The sequence below is a fragment of the Chaetura pelagica genome, unplaced genomic scaffold, assembly GCF_000747805.2.
Source record: "Chaetura pelagica isolate M959 unplaced genomic scaffold, ChaPel_1.0 scaffold47, whole genome shotgun sequence".
NCBI classification, from domain to species: domain Eukaryota; kingdom Metazoa; phylum Chordata; class Aves; order Apodiformes; family Apodidae; genus Chaetura; species Chaetura pelagica.
The window spans coordinates 1,301,146-1,322,744 of NW_009954140.1; the positions used below are offsets into that span (position 1 = coordinate 1,301,146).

At 41.7% G+C, this 21,599-nt stretch overlaps 1 protein-coding gene across 1 annotated transcript in view; it reads left to right on the forward strand.

The window, feature by feature from the left end:
• ABCC3 (ATP-binding cassette, sub-family C (CFTR/MRP), member 3) overlaps positions 1-19,184 on the forward strand; it is a 37,080-nt gene extending 17,896 nt beyond the window's left edge. The window contains 21 exon segments of the mRNA XM_010002757.1: positions 44-136; positions 1,478-1,681; positions 2,899-3,045; positions 3,444-3,531; positions 4,543-4,609; positions 6,003-6,129; positions 6,475-6,651; positions 7,476-7,643; positions 8,413-8,593; positions 9,081-9,186; positions 9,868-10,021; positions 11,389-11,596; positions 12,144-12,454; positions 13,172-13,371; positions 13,475-13,601; positions 14,379-14,480; positions 15,463-15,609; positions 16,543-16,701; positions 17,073-17,239; positions 18,223-18,417; positions 19,067-19,184. Coding sequence (XP_010001059.1) covers positions 44-136; positions 1,478-1,681; positions 2,899-3,045; positions 3,444-3,531; positions 4,543-4,609; positions 6,003-6,129; positions 6,475-6,651; positions 7,476-7,643; positions 8,413-8,593; positions 9,081-9,186; positions 9,868-10,021; positions 11,389-11,596; positions 12,144-12,454; positions 13,172-13,371; positions 13,475-13,601; positions 14,379-14,480; positions 15,463-15,609; positions 16,543-16,701; positions 17,073-17,239; positions 18,223-18,417; positions 19,067-19,175 — 3,237 coding nt within the window. The 3' untranslated portion in view covers positions 19,176-19,184.
• The last annotated feature ends 2,415 nt before the right edge of the window (positions 19,185-21,599 follow it).

The following is a 21,599-nucleotide window of genomic DNA, read 5'->3' on the forward strand; positions in this document are numbered from 1 at the left end:
ATTTTAGTACAACTTGCTTTTTTTTTTTTTTCTTTCAATCAAGACTTTAGGGCCTTCTGTGCTGGCAGGAGTTGCTGTGATGGTTTTACTTATCCCATTTAACTCTGCAATAGCCATGAAAACCAGAGCATTCCAGGTAAGGTAACAGCAGAGAAGGTGACATTATCTGAATTGGCAGTTGTGCAGAATGAGAAGTGAAGGCATCAGTGGTTGTCTTGGCCATTAATGTACTGATTTACTTATGAGTAAGATTGTACCAATACTTTTAATAACTGTATCTTCTCAGATAGTTTTTCCATAGCAAATTGAATTGTTATTTAAGGGAAAGGTGTGGCATTGAGTCAGTTGCTCTTGTAGCCCTGGAGCAGCTTCTGGGATTAACAAGAAGTTTCTTTGCCTCCATATCCATTCACTTGGTAGCTTCTTCTAGGAGTTCCTAGAGAAGGGGTAAAATAAACACTGTACTTGAAGCAACATCAGAGATGGGAACTGAAACCTGGCAGCTTCTTTTTATGCTAATAGCCAGTGTTGACTTTCACTGCTACTGAGCTGGACTAAATTTGAATTATCTAAGGTAAAAGGATGCTTTATTCCTCTCTTTGTAGTCTTAGTTGTGTCTAGTCAAGGAAGGCTGAAAAAACCAATATAATAGTGCCCTCTGGCTTTGTGCTAGAAAAATCTAATAAGTGGCTTGTGCTGTGCAACCTATCAGTGGCTGTTTGGAAGATTTTTAAAACAATAATAATCAAGCTGTTGAAGTAAAAAATGCAAGAGCTGGAAAGCAAATATAAATTATGACCTTTGAGCATAGCCTTAGTAACAAAGTGGTATCACTGGGAGCCTTAAAGAGACATCCGGGCTTCCCATTAAATCTCTTGGATTCTGACATGTTAGTATTAACATTCCTTTTCTCCTTTGCCCATTATAGCATGCTCTGAGCTGCATAACTTGCTGTGTCTGTGTGTATGTGAAAGCAGTTTTTCATTTTGTCTCTAGAGCTGAGCAGGGATTTGTTTTGGGTTTTTTTATTATTTTTTTTTTAAGTGCCTAAATGAAGCACTGTATTCTCACATACAGGGAGGAAAAATAAACTAGGAGTAACCACAAATTTCAAGGGATGCCCTAAGAAATACAACTGTGCATATCAGGGAAATACCTGAAGAAATCAAAGGAAGAAGTGGAGTTTTATTTTTGTCAAGTGCCTCAATCTTTTTTTAAGGTGGTCTTGAAAATGTAGCCCCTAGCAGGGCAGATGAGTGGAAAGCTTTTACACTCTGCTTTTCAGCCATTTTATTTGATTTCTGGTTTCTTTGGAGGTACACACTAGCACAGTAAGCAAACTGGGGACAGCCTGGCTTGCTTTAATTATTAATTTTGCATCTTTAGAAATAGCCCAAGGGCCCTCAGGGCTGTGAGACAACCTGCTCTCTTCTAGTCATTCCTGTGACACCATCTCCTGTGTTTGCTCCTAACCCAGGTGGAACAAATGCGCTATAAAGACTCCCGCATTAAATTAATGAATGAGATTCTGGGTGGCATCAAGGTGCTGAAGCTGTATGCTTGGGAACCATCCTTTTCAGAAAAAGTGTTGGAGATAAGGAAGAATGAGCTGCGAGTCTTGAAAAAATCTGCCTACCTCAATTCTTTGTCCAACTTTGCATGGGTCAGCGCACCGTTCCTGGTAAATTGAATTCGCCTGCATTTCTAAGCTTTACAAGTACAGCCTTGAAGGATAAGTGTGAGGCTTTCTGCTTGTTAAATGTACATAAGGAATAAAATGTAAATACTTTAAAAAAGCCTATTCACATGCTTTGAAGCAAAGTTCCCTCTTCTCTAGAGCATTTTTCTTAATCGGTATTAAAGTGTTTCTTGATAAAGTCTGCCAGTGGAAGCTGAGAATAGCTGTCTCAGGAGAATTTCAAACCACTTCAAAGCACTTCCCATAACAAATTGAAACTAGAATTTGAAACCTCTGAGACATTTGTGAATAGCAGGGAAAAAAAATGTAATTGACTCAGGCCAATGTCTGTCTTATCTCTTATTTCTGCCTTTCGTGCTGCAGTGCTCCGCTGGTTTGAGTGGGAGAGGGAGGTGTTAAATTAGTGCATCCTAAAAAAGAGAGGCTTGATTTAATGTAAAAAATCAAGCCCAAATGATACATTACCAAATCTGAAATGCTTTTTCCTCAATTTTTACTTTTCCTGTTTTCTACCTCATTGCACTATGATCACTTTTGCAGAAAGGGTTTTGCTTTTGGTGAATAAAAACATTCATGGAAGCACTTTGTCAAAACTATTGCTACCCAGCTGTCCTCAAGACCAAGGGCCCAGCCCTGCAGAAATATTCCTAATGACCTCATGATCCTGCCTCTTTCATGTTTCCTTGAAGTTAATGGACCTCCTTACATACACATTTCCATTCCTGCTCACCATTAATTTACTGCAGAGGATGCTCCCTCTGCAGTGGATGGTCCCTGTCATACTGGGAACCAGCAAATAACTTGGATTTTACTCTGATCCAATTGTTTGCTTAGCCTGCAGTTTACAATGGGAAAGTTTGGTTGGGTGGAGTTGGAAATGCAGCCAAACCACAGCCAGATAATCACTTCTCATTTTTATTTACCAGACTTCTGCAGTTCTCCCCTTGAATCTCCTAGTTCAGCTCCATGTAGCTGTTAGTCATCCTAAAGTTATTTTACTCCGCATGCCCTTTTTTTTGTATCAACTTGTTCATATAACTTGTCATTCTTAAAGCATGTTGAAAAGGTCAGAAACAGAGAACTTGCCCAATTTTGTTCTCGGTACTTTTTATTTCAAAGATGCCTATCAGGCTTGACTGCTTTTTAAAATGTCAAAATATTTCTTAGGTCTTGCAGTAAACTCACTCTCTGGCTTTCAGGTGGCACTGACGACATTTTCTGTGTATGTCTCTGTGGATGAGAAGAATATCCTGGATGCAGAAAAGGCTTTTGTCTCCCTCTCCTTGTTTAATATCTTAAGGTTTCCCCTCAGTATGCTTCCACAAGTCATTAGCAACATGGTGCAGGTAAGGAGGGTCTGGTGCATTGGTTGTTTTGAACAAAAAGAACCCCAGATGTTGCTGGTTTCTGGAATGCAGAGATCCCTTGCATCTCTGCCTGTTAGCTGGTTTTCTGTCTTCATATCCTTTCTCTACTGCTGACTTGTATTGGAAAGCCTGACATCATCTGAGTAAGCTTGCCTGTGTGAATTCTGCTTCACTCAGATGAGCTCAGGTTGGTCTAAGGCTTTTCACAGTTAAAAGCTGGAGTTTCAGCATCAGTGATTGCAGGGAGTGAATGAATCACTGCTCAGGAAGCCTATGGAGTGAAAGCTTCAGCCATTCTGCATGCTTTCTTTTTCAGTAGTAAGAGCATTAAGTCCCCATTAAAAGAATGATAAAATAATGCCATGCTCTTTTCTTAGACAAGTGTTTCCCTAAAGAGAATTCAGCAGTTCCTGAGTCATGATGAACTTGATCCAAATTGTGTGGAAACAAAAGTGATTGCACCAGGTAAAGACATCAGTATTTTTCTAAACTGTGCTAACACAACAAACATCTTGTATTTATTTTGGACTAGCTGAGTTGTGAAAAAGCAAACAAACAAACAAAACAAAACTAAAACAATATGTATTTTAAATATTTTTTTTAAGCTGCTGTTTCTTTGGAAAGTATGCATTTGTTGTTCATGTGGAAATCATAAAAGTTTCTGGCTATATTTTTGAGCTTTGGGCTCACTTATTTGGCCTGAGTTTACATCTGCAGTGTACTGGGTGCTACCAGCACTGAAGAATGAAGGGCATCCACTGACTAGGGAGAGCAAGACCTGCTCAAATCTTTTGCACTGCACAAATGCTCAGGAATGTTACAAACAGTCTTGGCTTTTTTGTGTTGTTTTTTTTTTTTTCCTGTTGGAAACAGCATCCCATAACAAATGAGCAAACCAGGTGGTCTCAAAAAATGTGTTTTCTTGTGTAACACACTTTGGTGATAATGTGGTTTCAAACCTCTCACGTGTCTGATGCCACATAGGGGAGGGATGGCTGTGAGGCTGTTGTTTGTTGACTGTTACATGCCACCCCACCAGAAGGTAAAGAAAGCTGCAGATCTGTGACTTGCTTGTGTGGCAAGCAAAAAGCTGCACAGAGGCAAATTTAATGTGGTTCCTCCAAGTCAGCAGCAGGCACTGCTCTCCTACCGACTTGAAAGTGGTTTCGTTAGTGAACTTGTGCCAACATTGCACAGGAATTCTGAGCATCAAATGTTGGGACTGGCCCCTCTGGGGCAGGATCAAACAAGACAGCTTTTCAGCTCCCCAGGTCTGTAAGCTCACAGTCTATAGCTTAACCTATGATCAGTTGTTTTCACTCTTCACAAGCCTGTCTTGTGACCCACAGTCATGAGACTCAGAAAAAGGAACAGCAGCGTCCGTGAGACACCCAGGAAGATTCCTCTGTCAGTCTCTCAGCTGTACTATTCTGTGTAATACTTTTATGCCTTCTCTATTGTGTTTCTCTCACACAGGCAAGGCCATCAGTGTGACTAACGCAACGTTCAGCTGGGGAAAGGAGCTTAAGCCATCTTTGAAAGAGTAAGATTTCTTTCTGCAATTACAATACAACAGCTGCCTGGGTTCTGGTTCCTGGCAGGTCGATTGGAAAGATGTCTAGTAATGTCTGCAGTCCCACTACTTGAAGAGGTTGTTTCCCTAAATCCCATCTCTTCTGCCTTTAAAACACTGAGCTAATCCTCACGCCTCATGCTATTTAGGCTTTACAAAGCAGGGCAGTAAGGCCGTAACTCTGCAGCAACTAATATAAAGTACGTACCTATTGAAGTACAGAAAGGCTGCATAGTTTCTTAAATAAGTTTCACTTTTTATTTTTAACTGAAGCATTGCACAAATGAAGTTGATCTGATGGATTGTGAGGGTAGTTGAGATGTCTGGGTTTGGATTTGGGCATGCAAACAGTGATCTGTTCTTCTAAGAGTCTTGTGGCAGGCTCAGCCCTGTGGCTGTAGATGGGTCATTTCCAGACTGCAAGGGTGCATGTTCTGCTCATTTGCCTATTTGAATGACTATAAGCAAAATTCACCTGGAAGCTTATACTTCCTTATGTTATGCTTTGTTGTCAGATGAAAATCACAGAAGCCTGATAAATATTCCTAGAATTCTCAGTCTGAGGAGCTTGTGCTGCTGTGCTGAGTATATTATGTTAACAGCTTATAAACCTGCCAGCCAGAGGCTTAGAGTTCAAAGGAGCCAGGTTGGTTGAAGCAAACAAATCTGCAGCCAGGTAGACTTCAGTGTTGTGGAGTTTATTTCAGAAAGAATTATTCATCTCCAGCTCAAATTGCTAGCCACCTGAGCCTAAAAATTACCTGGTGACTTCCTAAAGTGGCAATAAGGCAAAACTCAGCTAGAGGGAAAGAATAATGAAAATAAAAAGATACCTTGTAGTGCTTTTGAGTCTTCCTGCATTGAGTGTTGCGGGGTTTTTTAAACAAAAAACCTCTTGCAGTCTTCAAAACATCATCTACCTGCATAGTTAGGATCTGAATAAGAATTGGAGTCCTAGTTGTGCACCAGTATCTTTGCTAACAGAAGTTTGGCCTGATTTAATTAAAGAAAGATACATTGACAGCAAAGTCTGTGTCCATCATTCAGTGCTGTATCACTTCACCTTCAAAATGCTTATTAACCCTGTTTGACTTGCTCGTGGACTGGTAGGACACACCAAAGGGTCTTAGAAGGCTTGCTCCCAGTCCTACAACCAGTAGGATAGGTCAATGCTGGGTTTCCATGTACTCCTTCAGTTATGGGTTGTGCACAAGAAAAGGAGGAGAAGACCAGTGACCAAGCTATGCCTACTATTACTTAACTCAGGCTGATTTGTCACTGTGTATTTCAGCCCTGGTTTAAAGACCCATCATGTCTTTAGTAAACTAATGTTTAATTAATTTCCAGCCTGTTTCCTCCACAGTATAAATCTGTTGATCCCCAGTGGTGCTTTGGTTGCCATTGTTGGCCATGTTGGCTGTGGGAAGTCATCTTTGGTGTCTGCTCTCCTGGGTGAAATGGAAAAGCTGGAAGGAGAAGTGGCTGTGAAGGTTGGTATTGTTTACAATGCTATTTAACATTGCTATGGAAACCTGCTGTTGATGCCTGCCAGTGCTTATAATGCATGTTAGGCTGGAGAGGGAGTTCATTTTGTTCCTGTGCCAACTTGTCTATGTGTTTATTTGGGTTTTGCCCACACCTGTTCAGTTGTATTTATATGAAATCACTTTCCTTACTCTATCAACTATACATCAGCAGTTAACACACATGTATGCATAATGTGCAGGTAAATCAAACAGGAGCTATACCCATGTGCTGCAGATCTTAATCAGAGTTTTGAGCATGAATAGCTACTTGTTACAGGCAGAGGTTTCCTTTCTTGTTCCTTGTTCTAGGGTTCTGTTGCTTATGTGCCTCAACAAGCCTGGATCCAGAATGCCACACTGAAAGATAACATTTTGTTTGGCCAAGCTCCTAATGATCAAAACTACCAAAATGTCCTGGAGGCCTGTGCTTTAAAAACTGACCTGGAAGTGCTGCCAGGAGGAGATCAGACTGAGATAGGAGAGAAGGTGATTTTTCCTGTTCTGTTAGCTAAAGAGAGAATGCTGTGAAGTCTGCACGTTGTTGGGTTGGTTTTACAGTGGCATCACGGCTACAGTCACCACTGAAACATGTGGGGTGCTTTTGTGGAAGGCAGTTGGACTCCAACTTGTTCCTAACTTTAAGGATGTGTTTCTACTGTGATGCATAATTGCACATCTAGCCCTGGAAGATCAGAGCATCCTCCCTTTCTTGTCCAATTGTAAAGGTGTATCTGTCCAGGATGGTTAAAAGTCCTTCCTTTTCCCATAGGGATAAGAAGAGAGGGAACATATGGTGTGCTTCAAGTGGAAAAGTGATATGATCATCCCATAGCACCTCATTTTAATGAGAATCTTTTACATCTGTGCTTACCAACAAAGATACTTTTTTTTTGGCCACTAAATGTGAGATCAATTGCATGAGATGGGCTGGATATGTGGATTTGTATGTAAGATGAGAGATGCGGAAGATGCTGCAGGTGCTGCAGCCCTTCTTTGAATGATTACATTTTACATCCTGGTTGAATGTCTTCCTTTTTATAGTTGAGCATTTTAACAGCTCCCTTTAGGAGCTTATTAAGCAAGAGGCTGATTCCATCTCCAGATTGCTGGGTGAGTGGAAGTTTGGCAGGGAACAAACAGATTTAGAGGCATTCTGTTCCTGGATTTGGCTCGGAGTGAGTTATTCTCTTTGGTGTCTCATGTTTCAATTTAGCATCTGAGTGTTTGACTGGGTGAGAGCCATGAAAAGTCAGAGCTGTTGTTGGAACTGAGTTATGTGACATGTTTTGTTCTCTCATCTTTCCCTTCAGGGCATCAACCTCTAAGGTGGCCAGAGGCAGCGAGTGAGCCTGGCTCGTGCTGTGTACAGCAACTCTGACATTTACCTGTTAGATGATCCTCTTTCTGCCGTGGACTCGCATGTTGCAAAGCACATCTTTGACAAAGTTATTGGTCCAGATGGGGTACTTAAAGGAAAAGTAAGTTGGCATTTAGATCCTCTTCAAAATGCACACAAACTCTGAAACTGCTGTTGGGGAGCAGGAAACCTGTCTCACTACCAAGGCTTGAGTGCTGAATCATTCCTGAATTTCAGTGTTCAATTGGTAACGTGGACACCTTTTCCCCACAGCACAGCCTGCAGTGAGCTGCTGTTTAGGCATGCCCAGAAGTGATGTGATCTAGTCACAGTATGTAGAGACCAAAACCTGATCTGTTTTTTAAAATCCCTACTATGAGATCTCCAAAACCAAGACATTTGCAGGAACTTGTCCTGATTTGAGCTTTGACACTTGAAAAGGTTGTCAGCTTAGCATTGCTTGTTGTTACTTGGAGGCAACACAGTGAGGAAGTTGTAAGAGCTTCCTGATTCTGAGGCCAGGTCTTTGGCAGCATGCAACCAAATTGCCACCTCCTTGCTTCCTCCTCTGTCCCCATTACAGTCTTTTGAGGCTGCCCCAGAGCTCAGAAGGGAAGGGACTGCAAAGGAAATGAGCCCAAGGGAAAAGGGGGTTGATAATTCAGTTGTTTTACTTCCCTCTGTGGTTATATCACTATGCAATAGTTCATGTGCGTATTTCCAAGCTCATTTGGCTAACAAGGACAGTGTATTTCCCCTGGCATTTCACCTTGACATGATAATTCACTCCCTCTCCCAAAAATGTGTTAGAATTTAGCTTGCTGAGCAGCATCTGAGTCCTCACAGAGAAAACTGAGAGATGTGGGGTTTTTCTCTTTTTCCCTGTCCAGACCCGAGTCCTGGTGACCCATGGCATCAGCTTTCTGCCTCAGGTAGACCACATAGTTGTCCTGGTGGATGGCAAAATCTCTGAAATGGGATCTTACCAAGACCTTCTGAAACAAAACAAGGCCTTTGCAGAATTCCTGCGAAATTATGCGCTCAATGAAGACATCGAAGAGGACGAATCAAGTACAGTATTGCTTTTTCTTAAAACATGTGTTTTTCTGTCAACCAGAGCATAGAAATTTTCTCTGTATTGTGTCCCCTGCTCCTTTATGACAACCTGGCATTTGCCTTCTGCTCTAGCATGAAAATTGTTGTCTACAGCCAGGTGTGTATTATCGATCAATGTTTTCACAGATTTCTTTGAAAATGTTGTATGATTTGTCCTAGAAAAAAAACAATTATTTTGTTAGGAATCATTTTAAATTGGGAAATTATTTTACAATTAGCAAGGTCAAGCTCAGAAGGAAAATAGAGTAGCCAAGAACAAACTGGACTTGCTATCACAGGGTCTATGCAGAGTCTGGTATTTTTTTCTCTGCTTATATGTTTAAGCCCTATGATTTTCCTGCTGTGGTATTGGTTTTCATTACTTTAGCTTTGAGTAGCCACCTTTTTCTGTGCTTTCTGCTTTGTTCAGCAGAAAATTTGAGATGTGGTTCTTGTGTTGCAGTGCTGGAGGAGGAAGAAGTTCTGCTAGCTGAAGACACCCTCAGCATTCACACTGATCTGGCAGATAATGAACCAGTGACAAATGAGGTCCGCAAACAATTTCTTAGGTAAACATGAGGTCCACTTCTCTGTGTCTGGGGTGAAATGCATCTGAAAGATGTTAGTCAGTTAGTGCCTCTCAGTCTGGGCTTTAGTCTCCTCTGTTTCCTCTTAAAAATACATTAGTGTCCTTTTGAAAATAAAAGTGAAATAACATGCAAAGAAGATCAAACAACTAATCCTGCAATTTTAAATCTGAACTGAATCCATTTCTTAAAGCAACTCTCTGATTCTCAGGTAACTCCACGGTCTGTATCTACCCACATGACACTAAATTGCCACCAGTTGCATGAGAGACAAACCCTTTGCATTGCACCTTCCCACTGGGAATCTTGGAAATCTTTAGAAGTTCTCATAACCATACCCATAGATGCTGTCCTGCTACTGTTGGTGTGAAAACAGAGCTCAGGGGTTAGCCTGGAAATCTCTGTCCTGCAATGAAGCCTCTAATGACCTTTACCCAAGAGCTCAGGCCCTGCCAGAGCCTTTCTGAAGAACTATATTTCTGGCATCTATACATCACTGAACATTCAGAGGGGGGTGGTACCAGCACCCATAGCTATGAGTGGGGTTGGCATGGGAACACAGCAGAAGAGCTGGGAATAAGTCCAACCCGCTGCATCCCAGCCTTGCCTTAGTGCTGCCACAATATGCCCTTTTCCTCCTAATGACTCTTTTGTTTTGACTAGGCAACTTAGTGTAATATCTTCTGAGGGAGGAGAATGTCCCAACAAAATGTCAACCAAACGAAGAGTCTGTGAGAAGAAGCCAGCAGAGGCTCCACTGCCAAGAAAAAATCCTACTGAGAAACTAATTCAGGCTGAAACCACCGAGAAGGGAACGGTAGGGTTTGATTTCCCCCATCCCCATCTCTTTTTCTAAATGCTGGGGTTTTTTCCTGTTTGAAATAATGGGTTTTACTTTCACATTTGGTGCAGTTCTGTTAAATGTGTTGGTATAAATCCCAGCTGCAGGCTTTAGGCATTAATCTGGTGGCCACTAATTGTTCAAGTTTGGGATTTTGGCAGAGGTTTCTGCACCTGGTAAGGTTGATGTACTTAAGGGAAAAAGGATAAAAAGGAAGAAAATCCCTACCAGCTCCTGCCACAGTCACCTGATATGGCATAGCACTGTGCTCTGTCTGACTTTGCAGAGCTTTCAGCACTGTTGGTCTTTAAACTGTTTGGCAGCTGTTGAGTCCAGCTGCAGCACTGGGTATTGGGTGACCTGCAGCAGTGGTTGTACAAGCCAGCTGGTCGCTGTGTGCCAGAAGATCTGTGGTCCATCTTCTGAGAGCTTTTTATGCTCATAGGGACCAAAGGGGCAGTACTCTGACCCTTTGGGGCCAGGGCCTGAAATGGGAACAGAGGAACAGAGAAAGGAAGGAGGAAAAAAGATGGGAATGCAAAAGTAAAATACTCAGAAAGGAGCAGAGGTTGGAATAGGAGAAGGGAGGTTTTGTTAAGAAAGCACCTTCCCTCCACTTCAGAAGGCTTAATGTGTCCTCTTTATTCTAATGTACATGTTCTATGGCACAGATGTGTAATTAACTGTTGCTGTGGACTATTTTAGCTTTCCAAGTCCCTAATCAGCAACACTTGTGCTTTCAATTATTCCTTTTTATGCTTTTTTAGAGATTGAGTTTTGTCCTGAGCCTCCATCTCTTTTTGCTTCTCTGCCTTTTTGCACTGCCTTGGAAACAGCATCTTTACTTTTTGCCACAAGCATCATTTGTTCATGTTCCTGTTGGGCTGCACTACCATTTGGTACCTCATTTAAGCTGCTGTAAAGACACCTGGATGGAGGCATATCCAGCACTTTCTCTTAAATAGGCCATTTAAAGTAGTCCTGAGCTCCATATGCCTGCCAAGTTGCTTCTTTTGCCTGGAAACCTTGGCTCCTGTTCTTTTCCCTCATCCTTTGTTGCTATTTGATCAGCCTCTTATATATACATATATATTCCCCCCCCCCTCTTGCATAGACTTAAAAGCTAAAACTAATAAAATACAGTCCCTCAAAATGGAGGAAAAGAGTATTTCAGAGAAGTTTCTGCCTTGTTTTGAAAGTCTTTGCCCTGACTTGAAGCTCAGGCAGATGACCTGTTCTCTCTGGTATGTTAGAGTTCATCTGATGGAGAAATTTCTCTCCTCTTCTTTCCAAACTCCTGGTTGTGTAAGTTGTACCAACCAGCTTGGTGTGTGACTTTACAGGTGAAGCTGTCGGTGTTCTGGCAATACATGAAGGCTGTCAGCCCTGTCATTTCTCTAGTGATATGTTTCCTGTATTGCTGTCAAAATGCTGCTGCTATTGGGGCCAACGTGTGGCTCAGTGACTGGACCAACGAGCCGGTGATCAATGGGACTCAGGAGAACAAGGCCATGCGGATCGGGGTCTATGCTGCCCTGGGGCTCTTGCAAGGTGAGACCAGATAAAATCATGATGTCTCGAGGCGTAGTTAAGAGGAATTAGGTGGGAAAGCCATTGTACTGGTTACTGGTCGCACAAAATTGCCCCCCCCAAATCCTGTCCTAAGTAAGGGAAGTAGCATAATGTGGAGCTACCAACTCTGAGCTCAGCCCAACGCTTTTAATTTTGTTGTGAAGCCCTTGGAGGGAGCTGAACGGGGGACATGGAAGCTTGAGACAGAAGTCAGAGAAAGCATGAAAGTTTAGGTGTAGAAGAGACTGACGGGTTGAGGTGTAGGTTTAGGACTTCACAGAGGCTTGCAGAAAGAGGGAGGAGGGTTGTGCATCTGTCTGCTGTGCTCAGCACAGTGGTGAAACCCCCTGGGACGTGTCCTGTGCCCCGATGCCATAGTGTCGATGTGCCTGGTAAGAGAGGGATGGACAGGGAACGTGGTAAAGGAAAAGGAGCTTTTAGCATGATAGGAACTGCTGAGAGTCAAAGAGCTATGAATCGGGAACACCATGCTGGCTGGTGAACACCTCCCCTCTCCACCTGCTAGGCCTCATTGTGCTCATCTGCTCCTTCACCCTGGCCATGGGCGGCATCAACGCCGCCCGGACGCTCCACGCTGCTCTGCTGGAGAACAAGTTCCACACCCCACAGTCCTTCTATGACACCACCCCCACCGGCCGGGTCATCAACCGCTTCTCCAAGGACATCTATGTGATCGATGAAGTGATCCCACCCACCATCCTGATGTTCCTTGGAACATTCTTCACCTCTTTATCGACCATGATTGTAATTATCACGAGTACTCCGCTCTTCTCTGTGGTTATAGTTCCACTTGCAATTCTGTACTTCTTTGTTCAGGTAACTGGAAAAATATCTGACTGCCACTGCATTGACTTCTTCTGTTGTTCATCTCTTTTTTTTTAGGACAAACATGAATTTGGGGGAAAATTAAAATATCTGAATGAACTACATATTTATGTAAACAAGATATTATTTACTTCTTTCAGAAAAAGGAATGTCCTATGAGATGTGGTCATTAAATAAATAGGCATCATGTTTCCTTTAATAACAAATAAGCCTACTGCTAGAGTTGCAGTGCACTTCAATATATTGAAGTGTGAAAATATTTGACATATTGACAAGTTTTCAAGACACAGAGGAGTTAAAATGTTGAAAATAGAAAGCATCGATTGTATTGACTTCTGAGCAAAAATGAAGATTGTTACAGACCGTAAATAGAGACCTGCTAATGGAGGTGCAAAGTCATGTTTCATTTTCTTGGAAGATGAGCCTCCTACCAATGGATTGATTTTTTTAGACTGTTTAACTACATTTAAAAGGACATAAAATAAGTTCAACTTACAGTCAATAGAAATTGCTGTTACCCAATCCTCTGTGGCAGAACAAAGCAAAGATAAATTTCTTAACATTTTTCTAAAGTATAAAGAATATTTTGGAGGGTTGAAGTGCATCAGTAGCAATCTTCTTTAAATCCTTAACCTAAAAAATTTCTTCACTGTTTATGAAAAGAGGAAATATTTAAATGTCCCTTCCATTTTCTCCAAAAAATGGCAGCGATTCTACGTAGCCACGTCCCGCCAGCTGAAGCGTCTGGAGTCTGTGAGCAGATCCCCCATCTACTCACACTTCTCAGAAACAGTCTCAGGGGCCAGTGTCATCAGAGCCTATAGAAGAGTGAAGTCCTTCGTAGACATCAGTGATGTGAGGGTGGATGAAAACCAGAAGAGTTACTACCCTGGCATAGTATCAAACAGGTAAAAAGGCAGATTGCTTCTGGTTTCCAGTTAGATAATCCTGGTTTGCATAACTGGCCCAAGCAACTATTTACCCCTCTGCTTCCATGTGCCCTCTGACCAGGTGGCTGGGTGTTCGAGTTGAATTTGTGGGGAACTGTGTGGTCCTTTTTGCTGCCCTGTTTGCTGTGATTGGCAGAAACAGCCTCAATGCTGGCTTGGTAGGACTTTCAGTCTCCTATGCATTACAGGTATGTATTAGAGCTTTCTCTTCATTGATGGGTTTGCATTTTTGTCGATGGTTTAGATAGATTACCAATACTTTAAGTGCTTGTTAAAGCTGAGGTTGATAAGGGAATAATAAGTGAGTTGTGGGACACCTGGAAACAACAGATGTTTACATGGAAAGCTAACAGAGCACCAGCAAGGTCACATGCAGTAGAATTTAAGGGCACTTTGAGAGCACTGAGGTTGTGCTGCACCACAGTATCCCCAGCAGCAGCATGTGGAAGCTCAGGAAGTGTCAGGTGCACCCACCAAGAACAGGTTTTTTGAGTAGCTTAACATGTCCTGCATGGTGCCTGCTACCTAGCACATCCGTGTGGCCAGGTAATCACAGGCAGGTCTGCAAGATTCATAAATAGGTGAGAGAAACTCTACTTGCCAAGGCTGGGACAGTTTAGCAGATTTAATAGCCTCACTCTTGCCAGAAGCTTTTTGGATACCTTGAGCATCCAGGATTGTTCTGAGCAACTTTCCAGTGAGACCCATGACTAGGGGGATGACTCCCAGGCAGCTTTTTTGAGAGGGCAATTTGTTAAAACACTCTGAGTGTCATCTGCTTCTTCACATGAGCACCTGATTACTGGTAGACTTCCTGTGCCAGTAACTGTATTAACATCAATGCAAAGGTAATGATTTCATTTGTAATATTAATGTGATCCATGCCTTAGTAGCAGTGTCTGGTTTTTTTGTTGTTATTATTAAATCTGTTGTTCCTCTGTCGTTGATTCTTTGTCTTCTCCCAGGTGACCATGTCTCTGAATTGGATGGTCCGAATGACTTCTGAACTTGAAACTAACATTGTGGCTGTTGAAAGAATAAAAGAGTATTCAGAAACTGAAACAGAGGTCAGCTCCCAAGCATCAGGCATTGCTCCCCAACAAGCGTGGCCAAATTTTAATGCACACATTTACATGGTCTTTCTTTAGACTCCTGAGAGACAGTTCCTGCTCTGAGAGTGTTATCATTTAACCTGAACAAATGTCACACTCTGAACTGTAATTTATGCTATCACAGCTCCAAATTATTCCTGCCATTAGGCAGCCTGTGCTTAGCATCTCATTTTCTGCTACTGTGAGTGGCTGTAGCACAACAGAGATGAGTTTTACCATCAGAATATTTCTCCCATTGGGTCTGAAGTGTTTGATGCATAGTCCTGCCTGCATGGATGGTGCTGTGATCCAGCTAGTGAGCACAGCTGCAGGACAATTATCAGGCTATGCACATGTTTTTCAGGAGTATTGCTGTTTAATCAGCTTAATCAGTCTTTGTCTGCCATGAGAGGAGAACATCTCTAAGAACACAGTACTGCCTAATCCAGGAAAATCATCCAGTCATCTACCTTTGTTGCCAAGTACTTTTAAAGGTGGGAGGTGAAGCTCAGCTGGGAAATCTGCTGCTCCTTGGACACACGGGGTTTAGTTAGTGCTGTGCACATGGTGGGAGATTAAGGAGGACAAACTGGAGGATCTGAGAAGAGCTGCAGTGTATGGTTCTGGAAATCAAGTGTTTGATCTGGAAGCTAAAAGGAAGTTAGACAGGATGACAGGATGCATGATACATGTTATAAGCCAGAGCTCAAGCTGGCATGAAACTGGCAGTGGAAGTTAATGGAAAATGGCCCTATGTGCTCAGACATTTTTCCTGTAAACTTCACAACAAAGACCAGAATGGGTGTATACTTAGGAACCCATGTTTTTCTCACATTATTATAAACGTATTTTATAATGGAGATTTGATTTATCTGATATATGTTCCATGTTTGTTTCTGAATTTGGTTTTTTTTTTCTTAAAACTATGTGAGACATTCCTGACTCTTGTTTTCCTTAGGCTCCCTGGATCATTGAGGGCAAGAGTCCCCCAGAAGACTGGCCATCCAAGGGAGAGCTGGAGTTTGTGAATTACTCAGTGAGGTACAGAAAAGGCCTGGATCTAGTGCTGAAGGGTCTAAACCTCCATGTGCACGGTGGAGAAAAGGTGAGGTACCAGCTGTATGTGTTTGCTAGAGCTTTGCTCTGGGCCTCCAGGGACAACCATGGAGTAGAGGACGGGGGTTACGAGCCCACTTGCCCCAGTGGTGGAGACCTACTGAAGCTGTCATTGCAGCAGCCAGCAGTGACAAGCATGCTATTGGTGTGCCAGCATCCTCCAGGCTGGAAGCAGTAGGACCAATTGCATGGGGCTTTCTGGACTTCCCAAATTAGGTTGGCAACAGGCTACCATACACCATGTAGGAGGCACCAACATAAGTGACAAAAATTCAGTGACAAGAACACTTTTCTGAAGCAATGCAGATGGGAGAAGGAATTCCAGCTTTTCCTGCTCTCTGGCTTTCCCTGTGGAATTTTTGGCATGGAAGGAAATTACATTCTTGGCTTCCTTAACCAGGACATCCCCTTTGTTCTGGGAGATTCGCTTCTTCAATAGAAAGGTCTGGTCTTTTTGTGCTGGCGAGAGAACAACTAGCATGGGAAAGTCCTCCACCAAACAGGCTGCTTTTAAAAGTGAAGGCAATTGTCCCTACACTAAGCAGACAGGGTGACAACTGCCTTCCAGATACACCTGCAAGGTCTGAATTGCCCTCTGAAAAGCCTTGATGTCTTCCCCTTGAGTGATCTGGCTCCTAACAGGGACACTTCAGCTAATCACCCCAAGTTATTCAGGGTGGCTCTAGGCCTGCATATGTGTATTTATGGAGTATCAATCACACAGGAATGGCAATTTATACATGACAAAGTATGACAGGGTTTTCTAGGGAAAGGTGGTTACATTTTTTGTGAGATTCAGATCTTGTGTCAAACCCCTTAGGGGAATCTTGGATGTTTGTTTGGGTTTGTTTTGTTTAATTTATTTCTGTTGGGTTTTGATTTTAACCATGTGCTTTGTTGTTAAACCTGTGATTTGTTGTAGATTGGAATTGTTGGCAGAACTGGAGCAGGGAAGTCCTCCATGACACTCTGTCTCTTTAGGATCCTGGAAGCTGCAAAAGGGGAAATCAAAATTGATGGTGTGAAAATTTCAGAGATTGGTCTCCATGACCTTCGATCCAGGCTAACAATTATTCCTCAGGTACTGTTGCTGTGCATCACAACAAAGGAAGCATGTCTGGCAGCTTAGAAAACCATAACTAATCATTTATCCTCAGAGGATAATACTTTGTTACACTCAGAAAATTGTGTTGGTAAAGCAAACTGTTTATACTTTAAAGTGGTCCTGTCCTGTCACCTTATAAGCTGATGTTGGGTGATAAAACAGGATTTAGGATAAAACATCTTTACAGTTGGAACTTGATTTTTAACTGTGTATAATGTAATGTATTTTCAGAGAGGACAGGATTGGGAGGTGGCTCAATGGAGACTTCAAATCAATAATATGTATTGTAATACCTGTACTTAAAACAGCTTGAGCACTTTTCTAATGATACTTGGGTTTATATCCAGGATCCTGTTCTCTTTTCTGGAACGCTGAGAATGAACCTGGATCCATTTAATAAGTATTCAGATGATGAAATATGGAAAGCTCTTGAACTGTCTCATTTGAAGAGGTTTGTCAGCAGTCAGCCATCCATGTTGGACTATGAATGCTCAGAAGGTGGAGAAAATCTTAGGTAAGGAATTCTGGGGTTAGAAATACACACACAGCTTTCATAGAGCCCTAGCAGTGAGTAACACTGGAGCACAGGTTTACACTGTTGTCTGTTGTGGCTAAAATGGTTTAGCCACCTATTCCTGTTTCAGGAAACCAGTAAGGCTCAAAACCACTAAGGCCTAGAGTTCTGCCTGTGCCATGAATGATCTGATTGTTCTTGGCTGCTGGGAAGTGTTTCTCAAACCAAAATCTGTCTTAATCAGTGAAAAATGAAGTTTTAGGATGGCTGAATATTAGGAAGTCCCTTAAACATGGTTTTGTAGGAAGGGAAAAGCCATGGTAACATCCAAAGCTGCTGGGCTGAGTAAGTCCTCTGCCTCAATTGACTTTAGCAATGTTTGTTTTGCATTATTCTTTGGAAGACCCATGAAGACATCAATGGGGATGACAAAATGCCCTGCTTTGGATTCTGAGCCTGTGGTGTAACCAAATTCTGTATGGGATCAACATTCAGATCCTTCCTCACCCCACAGTCAGACAGCCTGTGTCTGGGGTGCTGTTGTGGCAGGGGATGAGGGGTGGACTGCTCAGACTTATGTTTTTATGGTAGAAGAACATACAGCCTCAGAACTTTTTTTTTTTCCTTTCTTCCCTTTTTCTTTCCGAGTTTGGATGTGCTCAGTGTGGTTTCAACTGTGTGTTTTTGCAACCTCAGGCAGCAGCACTGTAACCACTGGTTGCCCTGGCTTTTGTCACAGCCATAGGCAAAGGGGATTTGGTGGCTCAGGCAGCCCTGGGTCAGGCTGTGAGCAAACACACACACGACAGGCAGCCCAGGGACACTGCAACGTGTATTTCTGAGCTGAGACTGGGCCGTTTGCTAAATACTGGGGAATTTTTGTTCAGTAGCTGTGCCTGAGGAGTGACCTGCTGTAGCCCAGCTGGTTCTGAGCAGCAGGCAGCTCCAGGTCCTGCTGGTGACAGCCCTGTCTGTGCTCGCAGCGTTGGGCAGAGGCAGCTGATCTGCCTGGCACGAGCGCTGCTCCGCAAGACAAGGATCCTGGTCCTGGATGAAGCGACGGCAGCGATCGACCTGGAGACGGATGATCTGATCCAGATGACAATCAGGACCCAGTTTGAAGACTGCACGGTGCTGACAATAGCACACAGGCTGAACACAATTATGGATTACACAAGGTAACCACCTGGGAGTGATGCAGGGCCAGGGGGACTTGCTGCTTGCCTGGCTGTGTGAAGCAGCACTTTAAAGGGTCTGGGTTGTCTCCAGTCACACTGATGCTCTTGCCAGGAGTATGTAAAAAATGCTGTTTAAGCCATATAATCCTAGAATATGCAGGCCCAACTTTGCTTCTGGTGGCATAAGAAACAGGTTCTATAGTCACTGAGCAGAGCTGTGCAAGACAGACTTCCCAGTTGCATTAATGGGGCTGGCAACAAGGTTATGGATCCTTTCTTAACTAGCAGCTGCTTTAACATTTTCACCAACATATATTAACTATATTTAAATATATTACCGTACTTAACAAGCTTTTACCTCCTCTGCTATCTGGTGCTGTGTTTTCAATTCCAGAATTAGTAGCAAGACTTTTTTTAATTATTCCCCCCTCTCCTCCAAGAGACAGTGACTCTGTTGTACCTTTTTATTGTACCTTTTTAAACCAAACAGCAGCTTAGGGAGAACATTTATCATCTGTGTGCTTCAACGTGGGAAAAGAGTTGAGCAAAACAACAGCCTGGAAAAGATTAGAGCAGTATTTGCTTTGTGATAGAAAGGGATATCCCATTTCTTGCAAGGAATTCTCTGACACCCTTTTGTTTTGCACAGGGTTCTTGTTCTAGACAATGGGACTGTAGCTGAATTTGATACACCTGCCAACCTTATAGCATCAAAGGGGATTTTCTACAGTATGGCCAAAGATGCTGGACTAGCATGAAAAAAAAAAAGACTCTTTGGGTTTTTGGTTTGGGTTTGATGTTGTTTTTTTTAAAAAAAACAACATCAAACCCAAACCAAAAACCCAAGGAGTTTTTTTTTTTTTTAAAAAAAACAACATCAAACCCAAACCAAAAACCCAAGGAGTTTTTTTTTTTTTTAAAAAAAACAACATCAAACCCAAACCAAAAACCCAAGGAGTTTTTTTTTTTTTTAAAAAAAACAACATCAAACCCAAACCAAAAACCCAAGGAGTTTTTTTTTTTTTTAAAAAAAACAACATCAAACCCAAACCAAAAACCCAAGGAGTTTTTTTTTTTTTTAAAAAAAACAACATCAAACCCAAACCAAAAACCCAAGGAGTTTTTTTTTTTTTTAAAAAAAACAACATCAAACCCAAACCAAAAACCCAAGGAGTTTTTTTTTTTTTTAAAAAAAACAACATCAAACCCAAACCAAAAACCCAAGGAGTTTTTTTTTTTTTTAAAAAAAACAACATCAAACCCAAACCAAAAACCCAAGGAGTTTTTTTTTTTTTTAAAAAAAACAACATCAAACCCAAACCAAAAACCCAAGGAGTTTTTTTTTTTTTTAAAAAAAACAACATCAAACCCAAACCAAAAACCCAAGGAGTTTTTTTTTTTTTTAAAAAAAAAAAAAACTCCTTGGGTTTTTGGTTTGGGTTTGTTGTTGTTTTTTTTAAAAAAAATATGATTGAGTTGCCACAAAAGTGACTTGTGAATGTACTGTAATTTACAAAACAGGTTTTGTAGTAGACTATACTTGTGATATGTGAACAAAGTATTTTACAGTTATGAGGACCAGAATTTTATATTTTTAAATATTTTCTATATACGTGAAGTATTTTATTATATGGGGGTTTTTTTCCCAAAGAATGCCAAACATTTTGCCAAGAAAATCTATGTATCACAGGGCAGTATGTACTGTATGTGGGTTTTTCATTAGTAAATTATGTTAATGGTACAAAATACACTTGTTTTGTGTGTTTTCTGCATAAGGTTTTATTGATTTTGAAGTGGAAAGAGATGCCTAGTTAAGCAGTGACTCAGATGAAAAACAGATAAATAATGTGTGATCTCTGAGTGGTTCCAGCCTCTTCCTTTGAATATTTCCCTAAGGACAAGGATGCTGAATGCTATGGCTGCAGGGCTGTGAGCTATCCCAGGACCTTTGGTATCACTGCCCAGGGCAACTCGAGCATTATAAAATGTCTCTTCAGACTAAGAATGACGAGTAACTTGTATTTAAAACTAAAGCTGCAGGTGGCTTAATAGAAATAATTAACTACACAATTTTTACCAATTTAGTAGACTCCACATAAGCCTGCAGGGACATGATTGGTACAGAAGGATTTAGATTTTGCTCTCTCTCTCCTCTGTACTCTCTATGAGTAAGTCTTCACTTAAGCTGAACATGCATGCTGACCAATTGAGTATATAATTTATCTCATTTGACACTTATCACCTGAAATAATGTGATTTTGTTTTGCAGAAATAAGTATCTGCCTTGTTATTGATAACCAAGCCTTCTCAGATAAAGGGAGTACTGTGTTTGAACAGTATTTGCTGCTAGATTCTGATAGAACATCTTTTGCTTGAGTTGTTCACTTCCTTCACTCTAGAAACCTACCCAGCAAGAAAAAGTTCCTGTTTTTCTGTAAGTGAAGTTCAGAAAAACTTTGAGAAGAAAAAAGAATAAATCATTTATTAATTCTTACAAATTATACTTCTTAAATAGAAACAAGATTCTGCAGCCAAGCATTCATTTGACATTAAGATTTCATACAAGCAGAGCACAAAGTAATGAATTATTTATCATCCACAGTAATGTAATGATTATACCCTGATCAGACTGTTAGCAGTGTTAATAATCTTCTGTGTATAAACTGCATAAGGTATAAAAATATTCCTCTGAATGCACAGATAGGAACCAGCATCTGTGCAAGATCATCAGCATAACAACCAGGTCATCCATCCAACAGCTGAGCTGGACTCTAGTAGTTCTGACTGGTTAAGCCCTGTACCTTCATGGGTTTAGCTGGTTTAGACAACCAGTGCCTAAACTGAATCCATTCTGTGTGCCAGGGAAAATGCAATAGATCAAGTGTGATATGAGGGATGATTTTATTATTCTATTATGCAGAAACTGATTCAGCAGCAGCAATTTGGTATAAAAAAAATGAATGTGACAATGACTCAGAGCTCATTTGACCTCCAGTGCTTTTCAGAAGAGGATATTTTGTTGTGACAAAGTGCTCTGCTGTTAGCCTTAGAAGGCTGAGCTTCAGTCGAGTTAAGTGGCACTCAGGCAATGTGGGTGTTTGCATGGATCTGGGCTTCCAGGCGAACACTGGACAGGGCAGACTGGGAAAGGGCTCCCTCTTGTGTGCTCAGTCCTTCCTGCT